The 26,376-nt window shown below is 38.4% G+C and overlaps 1 protein-coding gene across 3 annotated transcripts in view; it reads left to right on the plus strand.

Annotated features, from left to right (window-relative positions):
- Window positions 1-582: 582 nt before the first annotated feature.
- Window positions 583-26,376, plus strand: part of ASZ1 (ankyrin repeat, SAM and basic leucine zipper domain containing 1) — a 41,256-nt gene continuing 15,462 nt past the window's right edge. Inside the window, exons 1-7 of one of the 3 annotated variants that reach the window (XM_040550173.1) lie at window positions 583-1,037; window positions 2,538-2,631; window positions 7,492-7,614; window positions 11,220-11,331; window positions 20,387-20,498; window positions 20,761-20,895; window positions 23,352-23,464. In XM_040550173.1, the coding sequence (XP_040406107.1) occupies window positions 921-1,037; window positions 2,538-2,631; window positions 7,492-7,614; window positions 11,220-11,331; window positions 20,387-20,498; window positions 20,761-20,895; window positions 23,352-23,464 (806 nt within the window). In that variant the 5' untranslated portion in view covers window positions 583-920. The other 2 variants (XM_040550180.1, XM_040550187.1) reach the window with 2 other exon arrangements.

Here is a 26,376-nt window from a genome sequence, read left to right on the forward strand (position 1 = left end):
GGAATTTCCCCAAAATTACACTTGTACAGTGTCATATGCTCAAAGACTATATTAAATATTCCACATGAGCATCTGCCTCTTCACCAAGGCCAGTCTTTTTCTTTTCTGTTCTCTTTCATCAGGTGGAAGACCAAATTCATTCCAGACTCGGGCAAGGTCTGCACTGAGCTAGAAGTGCAGTCTTGCATATGGATGAAATACAAACCATTGTTCCTTATCTGTTTTTCAAGCAACTTCATGTGAACCTTGTAATGGATGTGACATCTCTGATGATAAAGAAACATAGTTGCAGATCTGAAATGGGAATTATTGTACAGGAAGGCAGAAGGGAGCAGGGCGAATGCTCATCACGGTGCATGTGGCCACCGTTCAGCCTTCCCCTCAGAACTGCCAAGCCATAGGCTTTGGTATGGTGACAGCGCCTGCACACACACGGGCAATGGGACTGACTGCTGCTACATCACACCAGCTGGCTTTTTAAAGTGTATAAATGATGACAGAAACAAGAGAAAACTTGTATTACTTTTTTATTTCCCTCAGATTTAAAAACACTTCATAACCACGGATGTGGAAGGACATCATAGATTTCCCTACCGCGTCACCCCACAACCCTACAAAACCGCTGAACCACGGCAGAGCCACGTTACACTCCCCCGTCTTTATAACCGCGAGAGCACCCGCTTCCCCTCGCGGTGCCGCAGGGTCCCCACCACCGCGGACCAGCTGCCCCCTTCCCCTCAAGGCCCACAGGAGGGCTCCACGCCACGCCCTCCCTCAGCTACCGGGCCCCTCCGCCCCACCTCGCGTCGCGCGGGAACGCAGCGCGGTCCCTCCCTCTTTCCCTAGGCGACGTCGGCCGGGCGCGTGCTGCGCGAGGCAGCCTCGCGCCGAGTCCGCCATTTCGTGTGGGGGGTGGCGCCATGTCGCGGGGATCCGCCGCGTCGTGGGGCGCTCGCGTGGCGGCGGGGTGCGACGAGGACTGCGACAGTGACGACGATGACTGCTGGGATATCGGCGTCCCGGGGGATGAGTCGCAGGTGGGGCGAGGCCTCGGCGCTGCCGGAGCTTTCGTCCAGCCGGGGCCCGCGGCCGGATGGTGGCTGAGGGAAGAGGGCTTGAGACCCTCCCGTCTCTGTTGCGGGTGTTTTTTTAGCAGAGCAGCGGTGGAATACACTTGGTCTAGGCATATAAAACCTGGATTTTGAGGGGTTGGCTTCTTACGTAAAATCTTGGTGTTCCTTTCAAGTGCTTTCTCTGCTTACTGATGGCAGACCTATTACTCTTCCCATGTGAGAGTGAATCTGAAAGAGACCTGAGGCCCAGAAAGCTGGTTTATGTTTTAAATCTCTGAATCTGTTTCTTCCTAATATGAAGACGTAAGAGATTTATGGCATCTGATAATCGTGTGGCATTTGATAGTGTGAGGCAAAGGGAGGCCCTGCATGGCTTTTTCTCGTGGCTGGAGCTGGAAAATGGAGGTAAGGTGAAAATTAGCAGTGCTCTGCTAAAGGTTACAGTCAGTTTTTCAGTGGCCTTGATCTTTAAATCAAGGTTCCTACCCAAAGATATGCGTCATTTGGAAGTTGATGGTTAAGTAGAGTAAAAATAAGTCTAAATTAATTTATTGGCTGTTTCTTATCATTGATTGTCTATACATTAATTAGTTACTTAGAACGCTGCAAAAATGTGGGAAAGACTACAATATGCTGGGGGAAATTGTATAATTCTGAGTTTTTGTGGTACAACTTCAAAATTTACCACAAAATACGACTTCTGACTGTACTCTCTACTGTCAGCAAAGAAACTAGTGAATATTCCTTGATTTATTGGTGTATGTAATCACTTATAATTGGGATAATGCCAGCAGCAATCTGCATCTGCAGCTTTAATATAGAACAAATCTGTGATGCTTCTGTGAAAAGAACTTGAGTCAGGCAACTGCTTGAATCGTAAACCAGTCCTTTGGTCAAATCACTTTTTAGCCAACTCATTTATGACGCAGCGATTAAAAGTCTTGCCACCACAGGAGTAGGAGAGAATAACAACATTAACTCTTCCCAGCCATGAAAACGCTGGGCTATGCCACAAAGCTTGTCATTGCAATTTTTGTTTCTAATTATATTTTATTTTTTTAATGCCATGCTTTACAGCATGTGAAATGTGCAAAAAAAGGTAAAGAAATGTGTTGCAATATTGTTTTAGCAGCAAAATATGAAAAGGAGTCTTAACTGAAATAACACACCATTAAGAAAATCTGCGAACGCTGTAGGAGGATAGCACATCCATTGAGAAGGAAGATAGTTGCATTTTCAGAGAGTGGAACCTTTCTGAGAAGGTCATCTTAAAACTTTTTTACAGTTGAGCCGAAGCAGGTCTACAGAGGTGGAAGAAGTAAAGTCTTAACAACGCCTTTTTCTTCCTCCACTTCTCTGTGTTGTCCTTACAGAGATCATTAGTGCTTTTACGCTGAAATCAAGCTGTAGTTGATAGCTTGAAACAGTTACCATGCTTTGACTTAATTTTTCTTTGTCTATCAGTTGGATCAAATGTTGGAGTTAGACAAGAAGGATGCATTCAAGAAAGCTCTGGTTCATGGTGATGTGTCCTTGATTGAAGAACTCTTAAACTCAGGTAATTAAAGTTATTTATGAAGTTGGATACATGTACTTGAACTTGGAAAGAATTCTAAAGCTTTGAAGTTTCTCGTTTCAAAGTAACATCTTGGGTCAATATAGGAATACGTGAATATTTCCAATATGGGGTATAAACTCTTAGTATAAAGATGAAATTTGTTTTTTTCAGTGTCTCAGCATGATGTATTTCTGCAAGCTCCTTCTAATTTATATTTATTTTGTCAGTCAAAACTCCTGAAAACTGAGAAAGCTGTAATATGTGAGCAATTACATAAGGTGTTTGTTTGTTTTCAGATGTATCTTTAACCTGAAAGTATCTACCACAAACGCTGAATTTGAGGTCGTTTAAATTGAGTGAGAGTTGAGTGGGTATTCTTTACCTTGTTGTTCTACTTTGGAGGTTGGGGAGAAGGAAGGACATTGGCTTTCTTTTTTTTTGTGCTCCCCCGTTTGAAAATTCCATGTTTTTCTCGAGCACAGCACTGTTAAATTTGTGGAATGTGCCACTTGTAATACCTTAATTTTTCAAAAGTGTCATGTTTAGTGCTATAATATCTGGTATGTGCCAAGTGTCATGGCAACATCAGCTGGAGAAAGATTTTGTGATTCCAAAAGGTCTAATAGGGTTTATGTGGCATTTGTCACTAAAAAGTAGTTTGTCCTGACACTAAAAGCGTTTCTCCCTGATCTGTTACTTGGTATTTCTCTGTAATGTGTTTCTGCTATTCAGTGTTAGGAGGATTGGACTTAGTGAAGCATCCAGAACAATCCGAAGCTGCATAGCTGAGGTGACCTGCCTAGTGATAATTATCAGGAAGTTTTGCTTCAACAAGCAAGCAGAATAAGTAGCCGTGAGCTTGTTCTCTGAGAAAATGTGTCTTGTGGCTAGAAGAAAGTATTTTTTTCAGTTAGCAATGGGTTTTTCTGAGTTTTAAATTGGTGACATTACTTGCCCTTCTAGGAGAAGACATTCTCACCACAGCGGGGAATAATTTTATTTTAAATCAGTATTAACTCAAAACTAATGCACAGGTTGAAACAGTGTGAATACTGTATGAAATGTATCTTCTGTCTTGCATTGAAAAATCTGTTCTCATGTAGAGTTTTCAGTGATATCTGTGCATTAGATTGTTTAGTTGTTTCGTAACAGTTAGCCAATCTTAATTGCTTATTCAGCAAAACAGTAATAGCTCAGATCAAACCTTTTTATGTTGATGCTTGCCAAGTAATGAGCTGTTCTAGCCATTTGGAAGGTGAAAATTCCTGTAGTCCAGCATCTTGTCCCCTAAAACGCACAAGGCAGTGAGTGTCATGAGAGAGTCTGTAAATTTCCTAAGATTATGATTAATTTTTGACACATCCAGTATAGTCTCTGCAGAGCAGTGGAACATAATGCCTCTCTGAAGAAAGGTAACATTGTCCTTCAGAGGATTAGTGCTTAGTCAGATGAAATCTTTGCCTCCGAAGTTGCCTTTAGTTTATGTTCAGTAGAGCTTGCAGAAAGCATGCTACCAGCACTCCACCAAACTCCAGGTTTGTGTTGGAAGTGGATTTCCTAGCAACAGTTACGGACGTTCTTTCAGGTAGAACAAGAACATGCTGTCTTCTGGCTTGCATAGCAATTGCTCCAAGAATCCGTGGTGCTGAGGCAGTTTCATAGAGCTCCTTTAGGAGATGGACAAGTCTTCTCTAATCTCTCCTATTAAATACTGACGTACTAAGAACAGTTTGCTGAAGTGTGTGTCACAAAAAGTAATGCAAGCAAGTAGAAGGTGTGGTGGTGACTCTTAACTGGCATTTTGGTCTGCTTTGGGAGTAAAATACTTAATACTGTATAATCGGTATGTTTCCCTCAAATGGGACTAAAAGTTAAGGCCTTGTGACAGTTCAGGCTGACCAGGGATACAACTACAGCCATTCCTTTCTTGTTTTCAGCAGTCTGTTCCACACCTGTCTTTGCATGTTTGTTGGAGCTCATCTGATCTTGTGCGAGGTGGTTCAGACAACTAATGTAATAGTAATCTATGTAGGGGAGGGTGGGGAATGGAGAATTTTTTGGCCAGTTTAGGACTTTGAACTGAGAACCGTAGGTGGGCCAGCGGTGGGAGACAGCAGCAGTGCTATTTAACTTTGCTTTAAGGTATTGTGGAACCACAGCAATAACTGTTGACAGACTTATATCAATACTTCTATTAGAAAAGAAGTCTTCCACTATCAATTGTTTCAGAAGTTCTCTCTCAAATAACTGAGACTAAATGTGAATGGATTCTAACAGTAGAAGCGGTTCTTAAACTAGGAGTCTTTCAGCACCTTAAATTTTTTTGTATCATCCATGGAATTACTTAGCATGAAAAGGTATATGCAGAATTTGATCGTAGTTCTTCAGGCATTACCTTGTTAAACTTCCTGAATTTGAGATTGCATTTTTCTCTCTAAAAATAGCCTTTCTACCATTGCTGTTATTAGCCACAATCAACAAAATACCTGAACGAGGTACCAGAGAAGCAGCACTAAGGTGTGCGAGTGGGTGTGTGATCACTAGCAAAGATCAAGCCAGACTAGCCAGTGAGTGAAGAGGGAGTCAGGAGGTGTGCACATGTGGGCTGTAGAGACCTCTGTTTGGACAGAGGGGGGAGCAGGACGAGGCCGTTGATGCTGTGTTCACGTGAGCTCTGTGTGTCTGTCTGAGTATGTCTGTGGGGCTGGTGGTGTCTGTGTGGTCTGTGCATGTGCCTGCTGCGAATACACACGCAGCCTTGGTACTGGTTGGACCTGGGAACATGGAGCTGCAGCAGGCTTGCCTCTCTGGCTGGCTGGTACGGCCTCGTTTTTTCCCTTAATCCCTTTTTTCCTGGGCTTCACTGTTGCCTTATAGGACTTCTTAAGGGCCTTTTCAGTACCAAACAAGCACTTGAAAACAGATCATGCAATGAGAGAGTTTGAGTAGTAACTAGTAGGAGATGTTTTTGGTTCAGTCAACAGCTCATAACCCATGCAGCCAAACAGCCGGGTAAGTGTTGATACTGTTTTAGTTGTCCTTTCTCTGTCTTCCTCTGAAGATAACAGTGCATTGTGACTTCCACGGTGCATAAATGCTTCAAGGCACTCACTAGGAAGACTGCAGTAGGCCATGCGTGACAGGTTGTAATGCAGCTTTGACATTTCAAAGTTGCATTGCAAAAAAAAGACTTTAAAACTTAGGAAAAGCACCAACATTCTGGCCAATACTGTCTGCTATATAGGTAAAGAAAGCAGCACGGAAAACACTTTCTCAGGTGTCCTGGCAAATCTGTATGTCTGCCAAGTGGGTCTTTTGCCATTATTGTTTAAATACGTATTAAAAAGCTCTGGATGGGAGCTCTAGTCACTTGAACTGCTTTTCCTCTAAAGAGGGAAAGCGGCTTTTTTAATGCTGAGAGTGCCAGCTTTCTGATACTCCTTCCCTAGTAGTGTTAGTTCAGTGGGCTGTGGGATATCAAACTTTCTAGATGCTTGAAGTGATTTGTCTACAAGGAAGTTCAGATATGACTGCTGAGGGACTGGCAGTCCTCACCCACAGTTACTGGCTCACCTTGCAGAACTTGGCTGTGGGCCTCAGTGAAGTGTTTTGTAAACTGCAAACAGGAATGCTGTGGCATTAAGGATTGCAACTAGTATGTATGCATTGCTGAAAGGATTTGATCATAGCTTCTGTGGCTTGCAGGTGTTAGAATGCTTCAAAACCCGGCATTCATTGAATGCTTCCTCTTTATTGATTACAACTCCTGATCTTAAACAGTTGAAGAATCAATTGCAGAGCAGTGACTTCCTATTCTCTCAGCTTTAATGGCTTCATGTTGCTACAATGAGCACATCTTTGACAAGCTATCAAGGCAGGGAAAGTAAATACACGTTCTGCATGAAAAGGTTTGTGTGAGGCTGGACTGTCACAAATTTCTTAGGAAGTTGTGGAAGACACTTTCCTCTTGTAAAGCAATATATTGAGTAATCCATAATCACTGTTGGACTAATGTGGGATCAGCTGATGGCAACCAAGTGCTATAGAGGAAATAATACGTGAGGAATGATTGAAGGGATGTTTTCTCTTATTGCAAAAATCTATAAAGAATTTTATTTGAAAGTTGTCACATGAGTTGCTGGAGCTGGTACTTCATTTGGTGAATTTCGGAGGACAGTCTGGCCAGTTTATTATTAGCCACAGAAGAGGCTGTGGCCGTTATACAGACTACCAAACAAAGCTGGTGGTTGTGACTGAACCTTGCATTATCTTACCTTAGAATCATAGGATGGTTTGGGTTGGAAGAGACCGTAAATTATATTTCTTTGGAGATAATATTTTCATAGTACTGAACACAAAACTGGTATCTGCAGCTTAGCTGCATTGGAAGGCAGATAATAAGAGGAGCCATGAAGCAGGAAAACCCTAGTCAGTATGGTCTTAATAGTATGACAGACATGTTGCTTCCACAGCAGCCCATTTGGATTGGTAAGAATAAAAATTTGGGGGTTTAGATTGAGAAAAGCTGTAGCACTAAAGTGGAGAAAACAGATTATGTGCACTTCGCTGAAATTAATTTCCAGTTAAATTCATTTTTTTAATTGTTTAAATTTTTTTTCTATTGTGCTTAACTACTTGGATTGAGTACTGGGCTTCATTGGGGTTAGTTCTAAAAGTTGTTTTCTGGTATTCCAGATAAATATGTATTTAAAAAAGAAAAATGGTATAAGAGGCTTTCCTTTCTCTAGGGCTAAGTGGAAACTGTGTAATCTTCATAATAATACATATTTGAATAAGATTTATAAAATGTATCTTTATTTTGGTGTAATTTTAAGATTTTAGTATCTTAAATTTTGACAGGTATAAGCATAGAATCTAGCTTTCAGTTTGGATGGACTCCCCTGATGTGTGCTGCCAGCACAGCTGATTTTGCAGTGGTACGTCTTCTTCTGGACAGAGGTGCCAATGCATGCTTTGAAATAGGTAAGATGTGAATAAAAATAGTGGCCAGTACCTCTCTGTACCAGACGTTGTCCTACCTTTATTCTCTTTTTATAAAGAGAAAAAAAATAAAATTTCATGATGGAACTGGGATATAGTCTAGATTTTCCAATTTTAAAGTAAAAGTAGAAGTTTTAAAGTAAAAAATAAATATATATTTTCCTGGATCTCATCTCGATTCATCTGATGGATATCCTTATACTCTCTCTCTCTCTCTTTCTCTCTTATTCTGTGTTCCCTACCACCTCTTGATCCCCAAGTATGTTTTTTTAAAACGGTATTTGAAAATCATCCTAGAATTCTTGAACACATTAAGTTGTAGAGTTAAAACTTCCTTTGTTTGATCCTGTCATGAACTATGTACACGCAGAAAACAGAATCCTGAATTTTGAGTGGTACCCACTGCTTTTAAATTCATGATGATGACGTTTCATCCCTTCTAAATCTAACAGAAGTGCTCTTTTCCTATAAAGTATTATTCCTTTGTTCAGCTTTCCAGCTAGTTATGTGCGATAGATTCATCTTTAAGGCCATAGATGCTTCTTCTCCCACTGTAGTTGTTTGCTTTTTGCTCTCCAGACACTCATCGTTAATCTTCAAACATGCCAGTTGACCTGCTCATGTGATTGCACTGTATCTTGTTTCAGACCAAAGTAATAAATAAGCACTAGGTTTTAGGTTACTGATGGGTTTTGATTTGTATATTTTAAATGACTACACCCTAACAATCATAAGAGTAGGTCAGATGTCAGGTCTGCAAGATGGTAACAAACAGTAATTCTCTTCCTCTAGCATTAACTGAAGAAATAACGTGCTTACAGGAGTAGCTGTCCAGTTAATGGGAAACTACTGTAGACTTCTCTAAAACTAGATCAAAAGTTTTATATTAAGTGAAAATTACTCTTCAGTGTGTTGCTAGATCAGGGTTTTTGGCAAGAGTTTAGTGGAACTTCTAGATACTACCAGTTCCTCTCTCAGTTTTTATAGCTCATTAATAACTCTATCCTGCTTCAACTGTAGTGTTTTCCTTCTGTTTCATTATGTTAGAAAACTTATCCAAGCTCAAGAAAAGACATGGCAATACAGAAGAAACTGATGAAACATGTTACTATGAAGTACATAAAAATGGTGAACATATTTTCCAGTAGACTGCCAGTATTTGTAATAGAAGTAGTAGACTGCAGTGCAGGTGGTACAAATCTAGGTTTTAAAATTTTCTTGAACTTCTTAGTTGATCAGTCTGAGATCAGAGTAGATTGCCTACACCAAAGACAGTTATGCCTTCAAATTACTGTCCTTAGCCAGTGTCAGAGGACTTCCATGTGGCTGCCTGTTCCATGTTTATGGTTGTAGAGAGCTGTAAATTGGGCAGGAACTTCTGTGGGTAGCATTTTCAGCATCCAGTTAACCAACATGCATGGCATTTTTTCACTGTGTGATCAGTTGTGTTTGCCGAAAGTGGCACCTTGTTGGGATCAGGTTTCTCAGCTTGTTTCCTTGCTGGTTTGTGTAGTGAAACAGTAGCTAGGGCACAGCACAGCAGAGTATTGTCCGGCCAGCAACAGTCTTGCAAGCCATTAATTGATTCAGGTCAATCCAAATGTGTTCAGTACAGCTATGCCACCCTTAAGTCGTACTAAATGTCATCAGTCCTGGTTGTTCTGTATGAGCTGGCAATCACTCGAGTGATCCCATACTAGTAATGTTATAACCTTATAATCCTAATAATAGGTCTGCTGTTAATCACCTTTTGTCACATTTCAGTTATTCTTTGTAAGCTACTTAATTTTACCCTAAGAGTGGAATGAACTTCGGTAGTCACGAAGAATGAGGACCTAATGGTAGCATTCGCTAGGTGGTGGGACCAGCATGTAGCATCTTGAAGGAGTAAATTCACTGTCTCTTCTGTTTTTTTTTTTCAGCTAGCCTGACCACAGACTAATCTTTTTTGCAGTCTCTTACCATTTTTTTTCCGTGCAGAAGAGAAACCTGAGTGTTCTAAGGTGTTTCTTCTTCTCTTGCTTATGTATGACCTGTAGGTAGGCCAGCAGAAATCAACTTCCCACCCTTTATCACTATCTTAACTACTGAATACAAATATGACTACAGTTTCTTCTTAAATGTAATTCCCAGATTAATGATGTTTATTGCTATCTTTTGTTCAAAGTCCAGCCAGCTTTCAGGTCATGTTATTACTGATGACCAGTTTAAATGTTCAGAGTAAGAATCTGTTAGTGAATGAAATTATTTACTGGAAAGTTAATTACTTACCATTAAGAAGTGACTCTATGAAACTTAATTTTTCATTTAATACACTGATTTACGTGTTTTACAACTTCTATATGAGAAGGTTGAAAGTTACAGAAGGTTGAAGGTTACAGGTTTGTCTTTAAAAACCTAGGTGAATTTAAACACACACTTAGTCTTTAGTTGGAAGAGTCAAAGACAAGAAGTTGTGAGAAGTAAAGAAAGTAGAGCAGATTGGGGTGAAGTATATCTCAAGTTTAAATGCAAAAAATACCCAATCTGTTTCGAAGAATAAAGGTGCTAGTGCATACACAGTCCTGAGATTTCTATAAGAAAGGTAGAAAATATGTTGTAACACTTCAAGGATTGGTCTGAAGTATGTACAGTTAAAATTATACTTGTTAAATTGCTGAAGGCGTGCTTGAACTTGTATGTAAGTTTGTGTAATAAGCTAAGTGGGCAGTTGTTCAAATGGTAGTCTTCTAAGCCAAAGAGCTCGCTAAGGTCCTTGAGGTGTGATGCTTCCCACATATCTGTAGGAGAAAAATAGGAAAGATCTCCCCTGTTCTGTGGGCAAACAGCAGTGGTGTACAGTTCTGATCCATGAGTAAAGGTGGCACATAACACCCAGCTGGCTTTGGAGCTGGAGCAAATAAATACACTGGTTCCTCATGATGAGTATTCACATATTGTGGATGTGGATTTAAAGAACGTTCATCCTTTTGCCATCTTCCTGCCACCACTGCACAATAGTAGTCTGTAAATAGTAGTTTGTAAACTGGTTTCCTTTTCCTTCATCCCTTTAATAAAGCCTTGTTACTTAAACTGTCCTTTGTATGAACCTCTGTTCTTCCTATTATTGATGTTGCTATGTGTGTTTTTTTAAAAAGGTTCATGCACTTTCTTTTATCCATTGCAGTTAACTCCCTGTAAGATGTTTCTTCAATTGACTGTGTTTTAGGGAGAGGTAGGGAGGAACAGGGAATGAATCTCCTGGTGTGGACCAAGATTTTAGAAACAGATACCTAAATTTAAGCTCCTGCAGGTTTTTTTTCCACTACCTAAGTAAGCATCCTCACCTTCAGTAGTGGTAGGTGCTCTGCTAGTCTCATTCACTCCTGTCTGTGTCTTCGCTTTTTAGATGCCTTTATCTTACCTGATAATTCTGGTGACTGTTAGTGGAAGAAAAACAAGTTTCTTACCTTTTTTTAAATATCTTAGTTTATCAGCACCTGATAAACAAATCTAGCAAATGTAAAAGCTTTTAAAGGATTTTTTAAAGGATTAGCATAGTATTTGACTTTGTGTATGCAATTCTCTAACTGTAAGTTTCCAAACAGATAAGTACACAGTGCTGATGGCAGCGTGTGCTGCTCATGCTTCAGAGGAAAACATCTTGAAGACTGTAGAACTACTACTGTCAAGGAATGTCGACCCTAACCTTACTTGCAGGTACAAAAAAAAAGTCTTTGAACACTCTGTATTATGTAATATAACCGTGGAGACATTTTTAGACTTCGTTGTTACCGCTTAAGATGATGTCTACTTCATTAGCTTTTTGTAACTTTGCTGCTCTCTGTATATACAGAAAGATTAGCGTGCAGGTGTTTTTTCTTCTAGTATAGTCATTCACCTGAGTAAGAGTGTCATCAATTTTATCAAATTTAAGTGTGTGTGTGTGTGTTTTTGTCTTTGTTTTGTTCTGCTTTCTGTTTTGTTTTTTTTTTAAGATAATTATTTTAATCCTTTCGGTTGACAGTAGTGTAAGCACAAGAAATACATCCTTCACCTTTCCCAAATCATATTTCTTATTTCGTAAGGGTGTGGGTTAACCCATCAGTTAATTGGTTAATTCTTTATTTAAATTCAGGCTTTGCTTTTGAGCTTTCTGCGATTATCTAGCTATATTCCTTTCACAGATTCCTGTGGAAAAAGTAAACTTCTCTTTAAATAAAAGTTATTCTAGTGCAAGCATGCTTTAATCTCCTTTTCAAAAAACAGATGACAGTGTTTCTCAAATTACCATGTCATGTCTCAGCAGTCTGAAGCAATGCATTGTGAGCTGTCCGTAGTTGCGTAGTCTGCTGCAGTGCTTCATTTTAAATCATAAAGAGGGAAATTCTGGGCTGATCCATGATAAACTATCCTCCCTCTGCTGGAAGAAAAAAGATTGTGTTTAGTTCAAATTGAAACTGCTTTTTTTTTCACTTGACTGAAATTAATTTTTTTATACTACAGCTCTTTCACCTCTTTACCATATTACCTAAAATATGTGGACTGTGTAGTGATACAAAAAGAACAGAATTGGAGGCCTGTTGGTTCTTACTAGAAGAATTCAATTGATTTGCTGGGCCCTGACCCTCACTGTAATCATAGTAGTGATAGATGGGGAATAATAATAATAATAATTTAAAAAAAAAAGTTGTGCTGGAGTGGCATTGATCTACAGTACCAAAATTAAATGCCCCATTCATTCTTTATAGGCTAAAAATTGCTCATGAAATAAGAGAGAACTGCAAACTCTGAAATAATTACAATTTGTTACCCTCGGATAGCTGGGTGTTAAAATAAATGTCCTGCTTGAAAAAATGGGGGAAGTCTTTGCGTTATACAACTTTGCCCTGGGTGTTTAAAAACATAAGCTAAAGCTGAAAGTTTACACTTAAAAAGGCCTTTGGCTGAACTTTGAAGAAAAAAGATTGGCTTCTGACACAAGAGTTGGGAATTTTAAGGGCAAAGTTTTATTTATAAACTCAATGTGTGTTTTGCATAGTTGATCTTATTTATTTACTATCTCTCTTTGTTCCCTAAGACCTTGTGCTAACATGTGAGTTAATTCTCGTGTATTACCAGATCCAGTGTCCAGTTGTGGTAGTTCTTGCTTTCTCAAATGAGAAGGTAACTGACAATCCAAAATGTAGCATTTCAACCCAACAAAAGTAGAAGTTAGATGACAAGAGCTGGATTTTTTTCAAAAATCTTCATGCTGCCTTTTTTCCCTTCCCAGTATTTGACTTCCATGCATATTGCTCCATTATTAGAATTGCTTAGGCAGCTTAGCTGCTGCTATGTGGGGGCTTCTTCCAATGTGCTCAGAAACACGAGGATGAAACCCATCAGACCTGGTTCTGTGAAGATTATGAAACAAAACAGATACTCTGCATGGCACTCAAGTCCTGCTTCACCTGTTCTGTTAGAGCAAGCGGAGTGTTCTATAAGAGGACATCCGAACTGTCAGTGAATTGAGATTATCGTGAGTCTTCACTATGCGATCAGTTTACTGCATATTAAGAACTAAAATTTACATTATTTGGTTGTCTCAGCACTTAAAAAACAGTGATTTTAGGAATCTTCCCTTGCATCCACCAGCAACTGAAATGTGTGTGAATTCACAGCTGAAAATTTAACTGTGGTGTAAGGTAGAGCTTGATATTTTTTCTTTCTCTGTTGGTCTGGCAGAGAAGCCATATGGATTGTTCTTTGATTTCACATCGTATGGAGATGATAAACAGAAATCTGCAAATTTTTTTGACTAATTCATGAAGTGTGCATGATGAGGTGGAAGACCACTGAAAAATAACTTATTTGAAATTCAGTCTAAGAAAGAAGCTTAAGAGTGGATAGGTAAATGGTTTCTTTGCAATAGAGCAGAGCACTAAGGAGAAAGTATTAAGCAGAGTAACTTCTGTTATTTTTGTTGAATTAAAATCGGGAACTAAATACTGGTGTCTGTGAAAACAGTTTTATTGAGAAGGTAGTGTACGAAAGTAGCAGTGCCAACTGAAGAGTTTAGAAAGACAAACAAGCAAGGTATTGGATAGGTGAAATGGGAAGGTGTTGTAAGACTTGCTCTTGTATAGTAGTCTTTGCAGAGCTACTGTACTCTGCTTCATTTAAGTGAATGCTAGCTTGAGAAATTAGCTGTTTTTATCTTTTACGATTTACCTCCCTCGTGCTCTAAAATGTAAATGATATACTTAAGACTTTTGTAAGGCCTGGAAATATTTAAGCAGACTCTTCGTCATTTGTTTGATTTTCTTTTTTTAAAACTTCTTTTAGCCTGCAGAGCTTTCTAAAAGGTACACTAGTTTTATTAATATTAACCCGTGACTTCGTTTTAGACAGAAGTAAAAGGTATGACCAACTGACAACTAAATTACAGAACAATTCCTAGGATTGTATTTCATAGGTTGTTTAGTAAACTTGGATTTTAATGATGATATCCTCCAAAGTCTTGTTTATATAAGTGCAATAAAAGAAACCTAATGGCTTTGCAGGTAAGGGCAGTGTTTTGAGTTGATGTTTCATGCCAATAGATTTTTGTTGAAGGACGTACAAATAGGTGATGACTGAAACTTCCTTTACTTTGAAATAAGTTTTTTGTTTTGTGTTCTCTATGGGATGTGCGTGGCTCATGGCTCAATCTTAAAATTTCTAGCATAGTTGAGTCCTGGTCAATGACCAAGACCATGTTTCTGCTCTAAAATGGTTATGAATTTTGTGTCTGTTGGGAGAAAATCCTTAAAAAGTCTTTTTGTTTGCAAGTATTGTAACACTAGACTTTTCTTCTGTCTTGTTATACTTGTGTTGTGCAGATTAAAAATTGAGATTGAAGCATACTGTTGTGTACAGCAATGCTTGCACATTAAAGCACAATCACTGTTCAGGTCTGGTGTTAAATTGCCTACATTAGTTCACTTCTGCTTACATTCAGAGGAGTTTTAAGGAGTATCAAGAAACTTTCACAATGGAAGTTTTAGACTACTTTTCTCTCTTGAGAAAATTGTAGAACCATTTAGTTTGGAAAAGACGTCTAAAATCATCAAGTCCAACTGTAAATATAGACGATAGTGGGAGGGTAAAATTTTCATCTCAGTATTGCCCAGTTCACAAGGTAGGTCTCTCTTCAGGTTGCGTAGTCAGAATAAAGCAATTGTGTAACACCTCAGTTTTAGCAAGATATTTATTGCTACTGATAAGATAGTAAGTCTGCATTGCTGCATAATAATTTTAAAGACCTTGACGTTATCTTGGTGTGATAGTTAACTACGCCAAATGACTAATAGTACATCTCAGTAAAGGCAAATAGCTTGGGAAAAATTAATGCACTACAGTGTGTTTTATGGCCAGGGCAAGAAAATCAGGGCATTTAATACTGATTGAGTAAAGATCTTTGATCTTCTTCAGCAAGAAAAGTATTCTGTGATATTGCATATCAGACCTTGTTAGTTTGAGAGGGTTTCTTATTCTAGCACTATGAACTCACAGAAAGACATTTTATTATGTTGGTCAAACATCAATACAGAGGGACTAAATATTAAAAAAAAATCAGTTGGAAAATTACACTTAAAGTACTGTGTTCATTTGGGCTATAACCATGTATGTCGTCCCTCCTTTTATTGAAGTTAGGAAAAAGTCAAAAGCACAGTAAATGTGTGAGTTAAAAGCCGTTCTTCCTAACTTACGAAGTGTTGAAGCTTGTTCATCACCCCTTTGGTAGTGGGACGGAGTCTAGACGCAGAAATGGATGATTTGGAAGACTGTACTATTTTCAGCTAGTATTGAATGTACAGTGGTACCACCAGGCTTGGTACTGTTAATCAGAGGCAGAGATATAAGATACTCTGGGACAGTACCAATGTTAGACACTGTGTTCTCAGAAAGCCTGTTGAAAAATATATCTTCATGTCTTGGGATGTCCCCTGAGCAGCCTTTCTGTAAAACAGAAACAAAACCTGCACTGCGATCCATTAGCATTATACCAGCAACGTTCTGTCTCAAGTATGTTCAACTTTTGGTAGTAGTGTTCACTGTTCATAGTTATTTGCATAGAATTTGGTGGTGGTGGTTTTTTTTTTTCCACGTGATGATGTGGATTACTTATTTGTTTTTCTCTTTTACATCAGAATATGCTGTGTCTTTAGCTAAACTAGTTTGCTTGTAAAAATGGGACAGTGTGAGGAGGTAGAAGGACAGGGCAGGATGATTGAACATGTCATAGCATTTGCAATCCCCACTGTTAATTTTTATGCTAATCACATCCTTTGTATACTTCTAGTTGTATGAAGATTGCTTTGTCTACTTTTTCATCTTCTGTGTTCTGTAGAACTTACGTATCTATTTCCTATCTGTTTTACAAGAATTATGTAAATATTGAGAAGCAGAAACATAAAAGAATGGTGATCTAAAATGAAGTCTGAAACTAAGCCTGACGTGTTCTACCCCAACCTTCTTACTGCAACTATATGCTTAATACTCCTAACAAGTTCTCGTTCAAGAAGGTAGAATGCTCTTCTGCCACCTTGCTTTTAAAAAGGTAGTGCTTTTTTAAATTAAAAAAAAGGTATGTTGCAGCTCACAATACGCTGAAGTATGATATTCCAATCCTGTTTGTTGTACAGAGTTTTCCACCTCACTCCTTAAAATCCCAGTAAGCTTGAAAAGGGACAGATAGCTTTACTTCTCTTACTACAGGCACACTGTTACTGTTTCCTTTCTTGGTTATTCTCAGTTATAAGCATAACATACATCGCTGGAGTTAAGAAACTGGCTCCAAAAGCTTCTGAAGATGCTTCTTGGTTTTCCTGAACCAGTATTCAGTTTGCAGATCAACCAATTAAAACAGTAGTGTTTTGTAGCATTTCGTCTCCTTGGGGTCTCAAGAAGAAAATATTAGACTAAATTGATAAGGTTGTTTACTACCTGCTATGTTTTTTTTCTAATGTTAGTGATACGTATTAGTTAGATAATGTTAGTTCTAGGAAATAAACATCTGTCCAGTTGTGAGACTTCAAATACAACTTATGCTTTTCAAGATCACCAGGCTGCATTACTAAATTTTGTACAAATATCTCTTTGATGGAAAGAAACCCGCGTCTGGATGGAAGACATCTCTTCCGTTCCTCCCTCATTGGCAATCTTCTAGAACGGTGGACTTTGTTTCGCTTGAGAGAGTGATTCCAACCATAAGAATGTGTATGTGTGAGACATGGTGAATTCTGCACCGCAGGTTCAACTTCCATCATGCTAGATTAGTAAGTTGCTTATGTGCATTTTAGATTTGTATCTATTTTATATTGACTAACCCTTGAGTATCATGTCCAACATGGGCAAATACCATGTGGCAAACTGCGCAACGCCAAAGGACTTCACAGGTTCTTGCAAAACAGGTACACAGGTACTTCTGCAAGACAGGTTGCTGAAACTAGAGTGTCTGCAAGGCTCCTCAAAATGAAGAGAGAATTCTTCAGATCACGTACTTGGATTGTTATCACTATACTTTGTGTATGTTTTTTTTTAGATGTACCGTGTCGTCAACAAGAAACAATGGATTTTTTTGTATCTTACACCTTGCAGTTCTATTTGCAGGTGTGGTTTTTTTTTTTTTTACAGGGTTGGGATAGCAAAGTTGTTTGTTTTTATTCCCTAAAGCTCTTGTCTCCCACTTTTGGGCATGCATGTAAATGGGTTTTGCTTTCCAAAGCTGTGGTTTTGTCTAAGACATGGCATGGTATCCCCTCATAGATTCTGCTGTGTAAACGCAGTTGCATATTTATGCAGTGCTGTAAATGTTTCCACCCTGAAACAGGCTGTAGCTGTTTAATTTAAGTCAGAATTGCATATTCATGTTGGTGGACCTTTTAAACATCACATTTATTGGGCTTTACTTAGAAAGGGAGAAGTACTTTCTCAGTGCCTTCCATGTCGTTGAGTTATTGCCTTGATTTCAGATGCTGTCTCTGCAGTACTGTGCATTTGTAGCCTCTACATGTTGTACTTTAGAGAAAGGAGTATTTTGTTGCCTCTGGACTTCTGTTCAGTATTTTTTCTTTGAAAAAGCAGAAGATAACTGCGAGGTAGTAGCAGTGTGCAAGTTTCAAAGTGTGTATGTATGTGTATATATATATATATATAAGAAGCAGAATAAATGAAAATGGATGTGCATGTACTGTTCTTGCAGACAGAAATACTTCAAAGGTGGTAGCATGAAAAGTCTGTCACAGGCTACCCATCACCAAATAGAAGTAAGTGTGGGAAGCAGTATCTGCATTGGGCAGGTAACTTTTGATTCTGTTGCTACGAATTAGGTTGTAATCAACTTCTGTGTATTGTTTAAAATAATGATGTCGATGCTTATAGGTATCTGTATGTGTCTCTATGTAGACATTGTGTGTATATATATATATATATATATAGCATTATTTAGTTAAGTTAGAAGGACTGACTATAGAGTGTTTTTCTCCGTTTTTGTAGTAATCTTGATAGGATCGTAGGGTAATTAAGGTCAGAAGGGACATCAGGAGATCTTTAGTCCAGCATTTTCCTTAAAGCTACATCAGCTATGACATCAGGCTGGGTTACTGTCTGGCCTCAAAAACTGCTTAAGACAGAGACCAGAAAACTTTGTATGCAACTAGTTCCACCAATTGACTGTTTCCTATTATAAGAAAAATATTTTCTTATATTCAGTCAGAACTTCTACTTTTGAAAAGGTTGATGGGCTAAAATGAATTAGTTAGAGACCAGTGCAAATCTCTTCTTAATTTCATTACCAGATATTTCTCCTATTAAATGTGTTTTGAGAAGGTGTAGTTACCTTTCGTTTTCCTTATTTCCAAATAATAGATGTCTTATTAATAATAGATGTCTTATTCACTCTATCGTAAGGTTTCTTTACATTTGTATGCCTGTTTTTTTCAGTAGACTTTTAACTGTGCTTATGTAAGACAAAACATTAACCTAACAGAACCTTTTGTGAATAAGAAATAACAACAAAAAAAAGAGCAATGCCATAGTTCTATCAATATTCTTGAAGTAGGCAGAAAGTCAGCATTTTAAAGCATCTGCTTCGGTATACATATGCTTTTCGGGGTCCCTCTGGTGGTCAACATTATACTTCAGAAACTGTTAAAGTTCAGGAAAGTCCCTCAAATTGCATCCTTGCAACATAAAATAAACTTTTGACAGCAAATTTTTGTCGTGAAGCTGTACATTAAAGATACATAACACTTTCAGGAAAAAAAACATTGTATTTTAAGATACAGTAAATAGTAATCAGACATCATTAGTAAAATATTTCAGCTTGTAACTTTCTAATTCATAGCAACGAGAAAATCAACTCTTCTCCAACACTTCAATTCTGTAGTCTTATTCCACTAAAGAGTAAGTGTCAGGCATCTCAAAAAATACTTTTCTAAATGGAAACATTTGAGGAATATTTTTTTCTTTCAGAATATTCAAACCAATCCACTGTGGTTTCATTTTACAACCATAAAAAAGCATCTAAGTAGAAGCATAAGATCAGTAGACTGTTGTCAACACAGTTCTGGGATATAAAAAAAATAATGGGAAAGATAGTGTCTGTAAGTACTTCCTACTTGGGCAACTGCAAGAAATAATTCTATGTATATATACATATGTGTGTGTATGTATTTACATAATATACCTGTGTGTGTATAGGGAGAGAAAGTGTAAACACTTCATGGAACAGAGAACAAAAATGAGGCGAAGGACAAGAATATTTTGATATACATTTATTTTTACCATTTGAAAACTTATTTAAAAAATACCATTTAAAAAGATATTTAGTGTGGCGTTTCTCTGTAATTTTCTGAAGACTTTACCTGAGTATACCCAGGTAACATTTTGAATGTTAATTGTGCTCATGCATCCTGCACTCACATTGCAGCTGTGCACGCTAGCAGGAGTTGTGTGACCTGTGATTCTTGGCTTATATTGTTTTCACCAGAGATAATTTTGCAAGTATATCCATAGTTGTTATTTTTAACTGAATAGTTAACAAGAAGAATATTATGATTTACAACTTGCCTTCCACAAAACTGCAGTAAATCTTTTTGGAACTTTCAATTTAAATTAAACCATGTATAGAATTAATTACTTTAACCGTGTTTCTCTAAAAAACAAAAAGTTTTTGAACTAAAAAGTGAAGGTGCTACTTTTTTTCCCCCCTGAATTGACGAAAAGAATAGGCAAATTGGTAATACTCTCTGCTTTTCATAAGGTGTGGAAACACTGATCTACAGCTGTGCTTATTCCCTGACTAAGCTGCTCCATATGCTAAATGAGAGGCCCACAACTGGGTCTCTGGTAGCATCAAAAGAGATGGTCTTTAAAGAGGAAAAAAAAGAAGTGTCATGTAGTTAAGAACCAAATCAGAAATGGTTTAGTCACCAAGTTCCTGTGCTTCATGTCTGGGAAGTGTTAAGGATATTTTTGTTTTAATGCACCATTTGACTCGACTTCCTTTCGTTTAGAAAATAAATGCCAACTCTTAAAATGCTTTAAAAATGCTAACTGATATAAGTAAGTTGCTGAATCTCTATGTTCTGTTAAACTGAACCTTGTGGTAAAGTGTGAACGTGGTGTCGTGAGCTTTCTTCCTCTGAATTGCTGTACACATAGACCATCTTCATTGACATTGAGGTGCCCTCCTTGATAATGCAGTGAGATTTTAACATCTTGACGTTCTTGTCCCCGTTCCTCTCAGGAGACAAATGACTCCATTGATGTATGCGGCTAGAAAAGGCTATTCTCGTGTTGTTGGTCTTCTTGTTGCTCATGGATCACACATAAATGCCCAAGATGAAAATGGATATTCAGTAAGTGATTTACTTCCATGTATTTTAACTAAAGTTTAAAAAATAATTTAAAAGCAGGAACCCATAAGCTTGTTTCTAGTGTACCTTCCGCAAAAATACTCAGTTACGCTCCTTTACTATCACCTTGAGATTGTTTTGCACTGTCTTTGTCTCCAGACTCTGCCATGTAAGAAGTTACGAAGGTTGTATTGTTGATTGAACCTCCTATTCTTTTTTTTGCTTCATATGTAAACTTGATAAAAACAAAAGTGTTCTTATGCAGGCATTAATATGGGCAGCACACCATGGACATAAAAATGTCATTTTTACGTTGTTGGAGCTTGGAGCTGACAAAAACCTACAGACTAAGGATGAGAAGACAGCGGCAGAGCTAGCAAAAATCAATAAACATTCAGAGGTACTTCACTTCTTTTTGAGTTGCAGATTCTGTGGGTTTGGGTTTATTTCATTGTTTGTTTGTTTGAGGTTGCCTCAAAACTTCTGTAGAAGTGTTACTTTAATAACTAAACTGTAGCAGCCAGTTGCATACATTTCCTGTTCCATCTGTGCTGTTTTCTGTTATATCCCAACTTGTGACAGTGCTTTCAATGCTTTTAAGGGTTTGTTTTTTTTTGTTTGTTTGTTTTTAAGTTTTGGGATAATTCCCTTTTTTCTGTAGAATCCTTGACTTTGAAATACAGATTTGACAAGGGATTATTAATGTTGGTACTGTTGATATGAGAAGTAGTAAAATAACTTGTTTTCTTCTGTATGCCCAAGTGTGTGAAAGAATGCAGATATTAAACTATTTTGCAGTGTATAGTTTCTGATTGAATTTGGAAGGTAAAAGGCTAAAGCTAAAAGGGGGAAAAGGGGAGTCAGCGGTATGTACTGGCTGTCTTCCAAATATGTTCTCAGGAGAGAAGACAGTCTAAAACAATATGAATTGGTCATCAGATCATTGGAAGAGCAGCAACTCATTAGCAGCGTAAAGAGAGCTGCTGAAAACAGCATATATTTTTTCTAAAATAAATCTGCTTACTGCTGTTGGTGGATGATGCGTGGTGGATCAGACAAACCAGGCTTGTGTATTTTGCTTTGAGTTGCTCTTGCCAGTGACATGGGTTTTTGCAGTGTCTCTTTAAGAATGTTACTCACTTTAGTGAATTGGGAATCACTGTAATTAGATTTTTTTTCTTTTTTTATTGTTGTTATTTCTTGTAAGGCTACAGGGCTAGGCAGGAGCAAAAGTGTTAACTATGCACAAAGTTGTCAGCGTAGGCTAGCAAGATCAGTGTTTGAGGCTCAGTGATCTGTCAACTCAGGTTACTGAAAGGGGCTACAAATGCTTTCTGCCTTTGATAAATGACTTGTTCAGCAGGCTGTGGCCATATAATCTTATAACATGACTTTGACATAAAGGGAGAACAGGCTCCTCCCGTTTCAGAGGTGGGTCTTGCCTCTTGACCTGTGAGGTGCTAGCTTTTGTACAGTTACTGCAAAGTCTTGCAGGTGTTACCGAGATATTTAATGGTCCTAAGCTCCAAATCAGGAGTCTGTTCTTCAGCCTGTTGGCAGCACCATGGGTTGTCACATAGACTGTGGCTGCAGAAACTAGATCTGGGAGGACACTTATTTTCTTCCTTGCATATTTTACAGACTTTGGCAGGGATGGAGTTTTTCTTCCTAGAAAAGCACCTCACATGGTGCTGTTTTAGATTTGTGACCCGAACGGTGTTGGTGCCACAGCAGTGGTTTGGCTGTTGCTGAACAGTACTTACACAGCATCGCTTTATGCACATGCACCTTTTCTGTTTGTCACTCTTTCCCTGCCAGTGAGTAGGCTGGTGGGAGCACAGCTGGGTGGGCTGAACTGAATTGAACTGACCAAGGAATTGTTCCACATATATAACATCGTGCTCAGCCAGAAAAAAAAGGGGGGGGGGGCTGTTGCAAAGTAGGTGTTTCTTAGAGACTGGCTGGGCATCGGTCTACTACTGGGAGGTGGTGAGTTACCTTTGCATCACTTGCTTTTTTTTGTTTCTTATATTTCTTCACTAATTAAACTTTATCTTGACCCACTTTTTTTTTTCTTGCTTTTGGTCTTCCACTTCTATCCCATCACTTTATGGGGAGTGAGCAAGCAACCACGTGGGGGCCTTGTTTGCTAGCCAGAGTCAGTCTACTGTGTACATATGTGTGTGTGCACAGAAAACTGGCTGGTCACCTGAATTTCAAAAGAGTGGTCTCACCATTCCTTTGGTCTTTTGGGTGTTCTACTTGTTCTGCTAGATTCTCTAGTAACTAACTCATGCAGGGGCAATTCAATTTCTGGAATCCATCACCGATGCATAATGATATTTGACAGAAGGCTTGCATCTTAGTCAGTTGAAAGAATCCTTGTCCATCAGGTACAGTTAACTTATATCATCAGCTATAAACTGCTAAATGTTGGGTCCATGTATGCACTGGAAATGGAGGTGTTAAAACAGCTTTATGCTTTAAGCTCTTCAGAGAACTTACTCCCTTGAGGGTGTAGAATTCTTGTCTACAAACCGCTAATAATTACGTTGGTGTACTGCTGCTTCTGAAATGCCGGATGCTAGCTCTTCCAAAACTATATTACATACATTCTCTTGCTTTGCATCAGTTCATTGTTGAGCTTTGATTTTGATTAATTCAGAAATGCTCTTGATAAACTCTGTGGGCTTAGTCTTAACTCCTCACTGTAGTTGTTTTAGAGAGAAGAAATAGCAGATGTTTCATGTTCCCTGTGTGTAGTAATTTATGATAGATCTCTTTGTAGTCCGTCTTCTGTGTATTTCTTTACACATTTTAAGTTAAATAATAATTAATTCATTTTGGCTCTTTCAGATTTATAGTTTACTCTCTTTGGCTGTAAATCACTCGCAAGGGAAATACCATGAAACGATTAAGCAAGAGGCTATCTACAAATTTCTGACAGCTGTCCCTGACCACAGAGTTGGGTAAATAAAGTCATAGCGTAACTTTAGTTTATAAACATTCCTGAGAGATTGTATTTGTTCATATCAATGTGATTAAGTTTTACTGATATGTGTTGCATCTATTTTGGAGCACTACCAAGAGTCCACAGTAAGTATATTAACGTACTCTAAATTTTTCAAGACCGCATAGTTCCATTGCATTACGAACAATGAGCATGCTCTAGATCTTTTCTTCCTCTGACTTGATGTAAAGTAGGGGCAGAGTCCAGTGCCGCTTCAGTTTTTTTCAGTGTTATTAAATCTGTGTGCACCCCTGTTAGATACTCCTTGTGTCATTATCTTCATTTGATAGTAAATTTAAAATACTTTCACTGAATGCTTGTTTTCAGTGTTAGTCTGCCAGGAAGAGCTGTGTCCTGTTCTTTTTTCCATGTGCATTCAGACACTTGTGTTGCCTTGAGGAAGGCCAAACACCTGAGAAAGTCCAAGTGAAGTATGAACAGCAGTTAAAGTCCAGAACATTGATATCTGCATGCGTCTGACTCTGAAGTATGCAGGTGTTCTTTGGGTGAACTGAGCACCTGCTTCAGCAACTTTGAAGATGTCTGATATTGTTTTGTACCAGAACATAAAGCTAAGAAGTCCTCAAGAAACAGTCTGCTTTCCTCTTTGAGCTACATAGTTTTCAGAAGACAATTTCCAGAGCCCATAGTCTCTGTGCAGTCTGTTCTGGTTGGTCAGGTTGATTTTCTGTGTCCCTGCTTAGCCAGGTCATGCTGAATTTGAAACGCTGCGGTTCTGTACCATGAGGCTGGCTGTAGGTCACAAGTTAGCAGTTCAGAGGTAGTGTCAGAGCACCTCGTTTCAGACAGAGCCTCATCAGGTTTTGTTGTTAGAGGAATGCTTACCTCAATAAGATTTTTGTCCTCTGGGGCTTCAACTGTGGTCATCTTAAAGGTACTTCGTAGAGCTGAGGGTGAAGGTTTGGCATTGTGGAGTCAATTGTCTGTGTTTCCCTCTTTGTTCTTGCATCTTATTAATAAAATAAGGAAGTAAGTTAGCACCATGCAGCAGTTATCCAAATTCTGTGCTGTTGAAACCTGATGGTGGCTAGAGGGCATTCTATCAGTGCCTTGGTAATCTTGATAAGCTTTTAAAATAAGACACTGAAATCCTGTAGCCCACTTAACAATAGTTTGTGGCAGCCAGATACCCAACCATGCAGATGTAACTCTGTATTAAGCAGTTTTGCACTTCCAGGATTTCAGTGCGTTAGTAGGCTTTTTCTAAACTCCACCAGTTTTGTCTGCATCAGTAAGCATTTCTGGTGATTAGTACGACTCCTGGTTTCAGAAAGCAGTCTCTCTGAGTCTAATGGATGTCTGGCTGTTAAACTGTGTATGTGGGAATAGGTGTTTATCAATTTACACATACATAAAGAGTGAGTTAGGTTTTTTCATCTAATGATAGTCGAGAAGTACACTGTGCTTTTGTTTACTTCATCATATTTCTTCTAGCTGGGTGCCTCCTTCCTGCCGTTTGTCTGCATAACTTTCATCACAGGCATTGCCAGTTGTCTTCTAAATTTCCATTTCCTCTCTAACCTGCTCCTAATGCATCATCTAGTACTGGGTATAAGTTGTGCCCCACAGTGCATGGAACCTGTCATAGATGCTGCTCTCATTCATTTCTAATCGTTAGGTAGTGAGGGTAGCTTCAGTTGTTGCCTTCTGCTGTCCTAAATGAGAATTGTCCTGGCTCCAGATGCCTGTACTGTTCAAGGAGGCAAACATCTGTGTCAGGAATTTGCTCTCTCAGACTCCTAGACTAGTCTTCTCTAAAGAGTCATCTTGTTGAGAGCCTTTCAAGTAAACATACAGATGCTGAATAAATGTCTTTTCCTTGTACTAGAAGTCTTGAGTGACCAAAGGACTCCCGAAACCTATGCCAACTAGGTGCTTTGAGTGCCTAAATAAAAAGCAGAATTGATCACTGCAGGCTGCTTACCTCCTCTCCACAGTTTGGGGGCATCAGCTTTACACATTATGTGAATGTATATGCAAATTGCTTACTTCAAAGGCTGGCTGTTGCGGTCTTTGTGGTGAGGGGAAGAGGAATGGGGGGGGGGGGGATAATAACACAATTCTGCACAACTTCATGGTAGGGACAATATCTTTAAACTCTACTAAAACTACTTTAAACTTTTCATATATTTTGTCTGCTGAAATTGACCCTATATGCCCACAGAATTATCGAGATTCTCAGTGTGCAAAATTGAAATGTTTTCTTATGTATTCAGAAAAAAAAACTTTTAACAAATTTTAACAGTAGGAACTTAATGACTTAGCCTTTGATGTGAAAAGGAGGCAAACCTTAATTTCAGGGCCAACAAGAAGACAGAGCAAACTATCTCTAAGCTCAAGGTTTTGGCAAAGGATTGCTATTGCAATTGCAGTAGTCCTTTTTGATTTTTGTATCATTTGCTTTTCAGTTTAATTCTGTTCATTACAATTGTTCATCTAATTGTTGAAAGCTGTTTAAACTTCTTAAAATTTTTATATCTTTGTTTATAAATGTTAAACTTTGAACTTACTATGAGTTATTCTGCTTCATCAGTCTAACTTCTGAACAGTAACCTTCTGACAACAAATTGTTACTGGACTGATGTCTGCTATCTTTAATACAGGCATTCCTGTTTTCTTCATAACGTTTTTTGGTTTAAATGGAACTGGTTTAAACAGGTAACAGCTGTGGGCTGAATCCAATTTATATGAAGATTAGCTGATAGGAACACACAGTTTATCTTAAACCGCACTTAGAAATTTTTCAGGCTTTTGTGAGCAACTTTAAAATTCATTCAGAACGTGTTGCTATTAAACAGTGACATTCGTTTATGAAAGTAATTTTCTTTAGGCTTAATTCTACTTAATAGA

This window comes from Cygnus olor, chromosome 1 (genome assembly GCF_009769625.2).
Source record: "Cygnus olor isolate bCygOlo1 chromosome 1, bCygOlo1.pri.v2, whole genome shotgun sequence".
In the NCBI taxonomy this organism is placed as follows: domain Eukaryota; kingdom Metazoa; phylum Chordata; class Aves; order Anseriformes; family Anatidae; genus Cygnus; species Cygnus olor.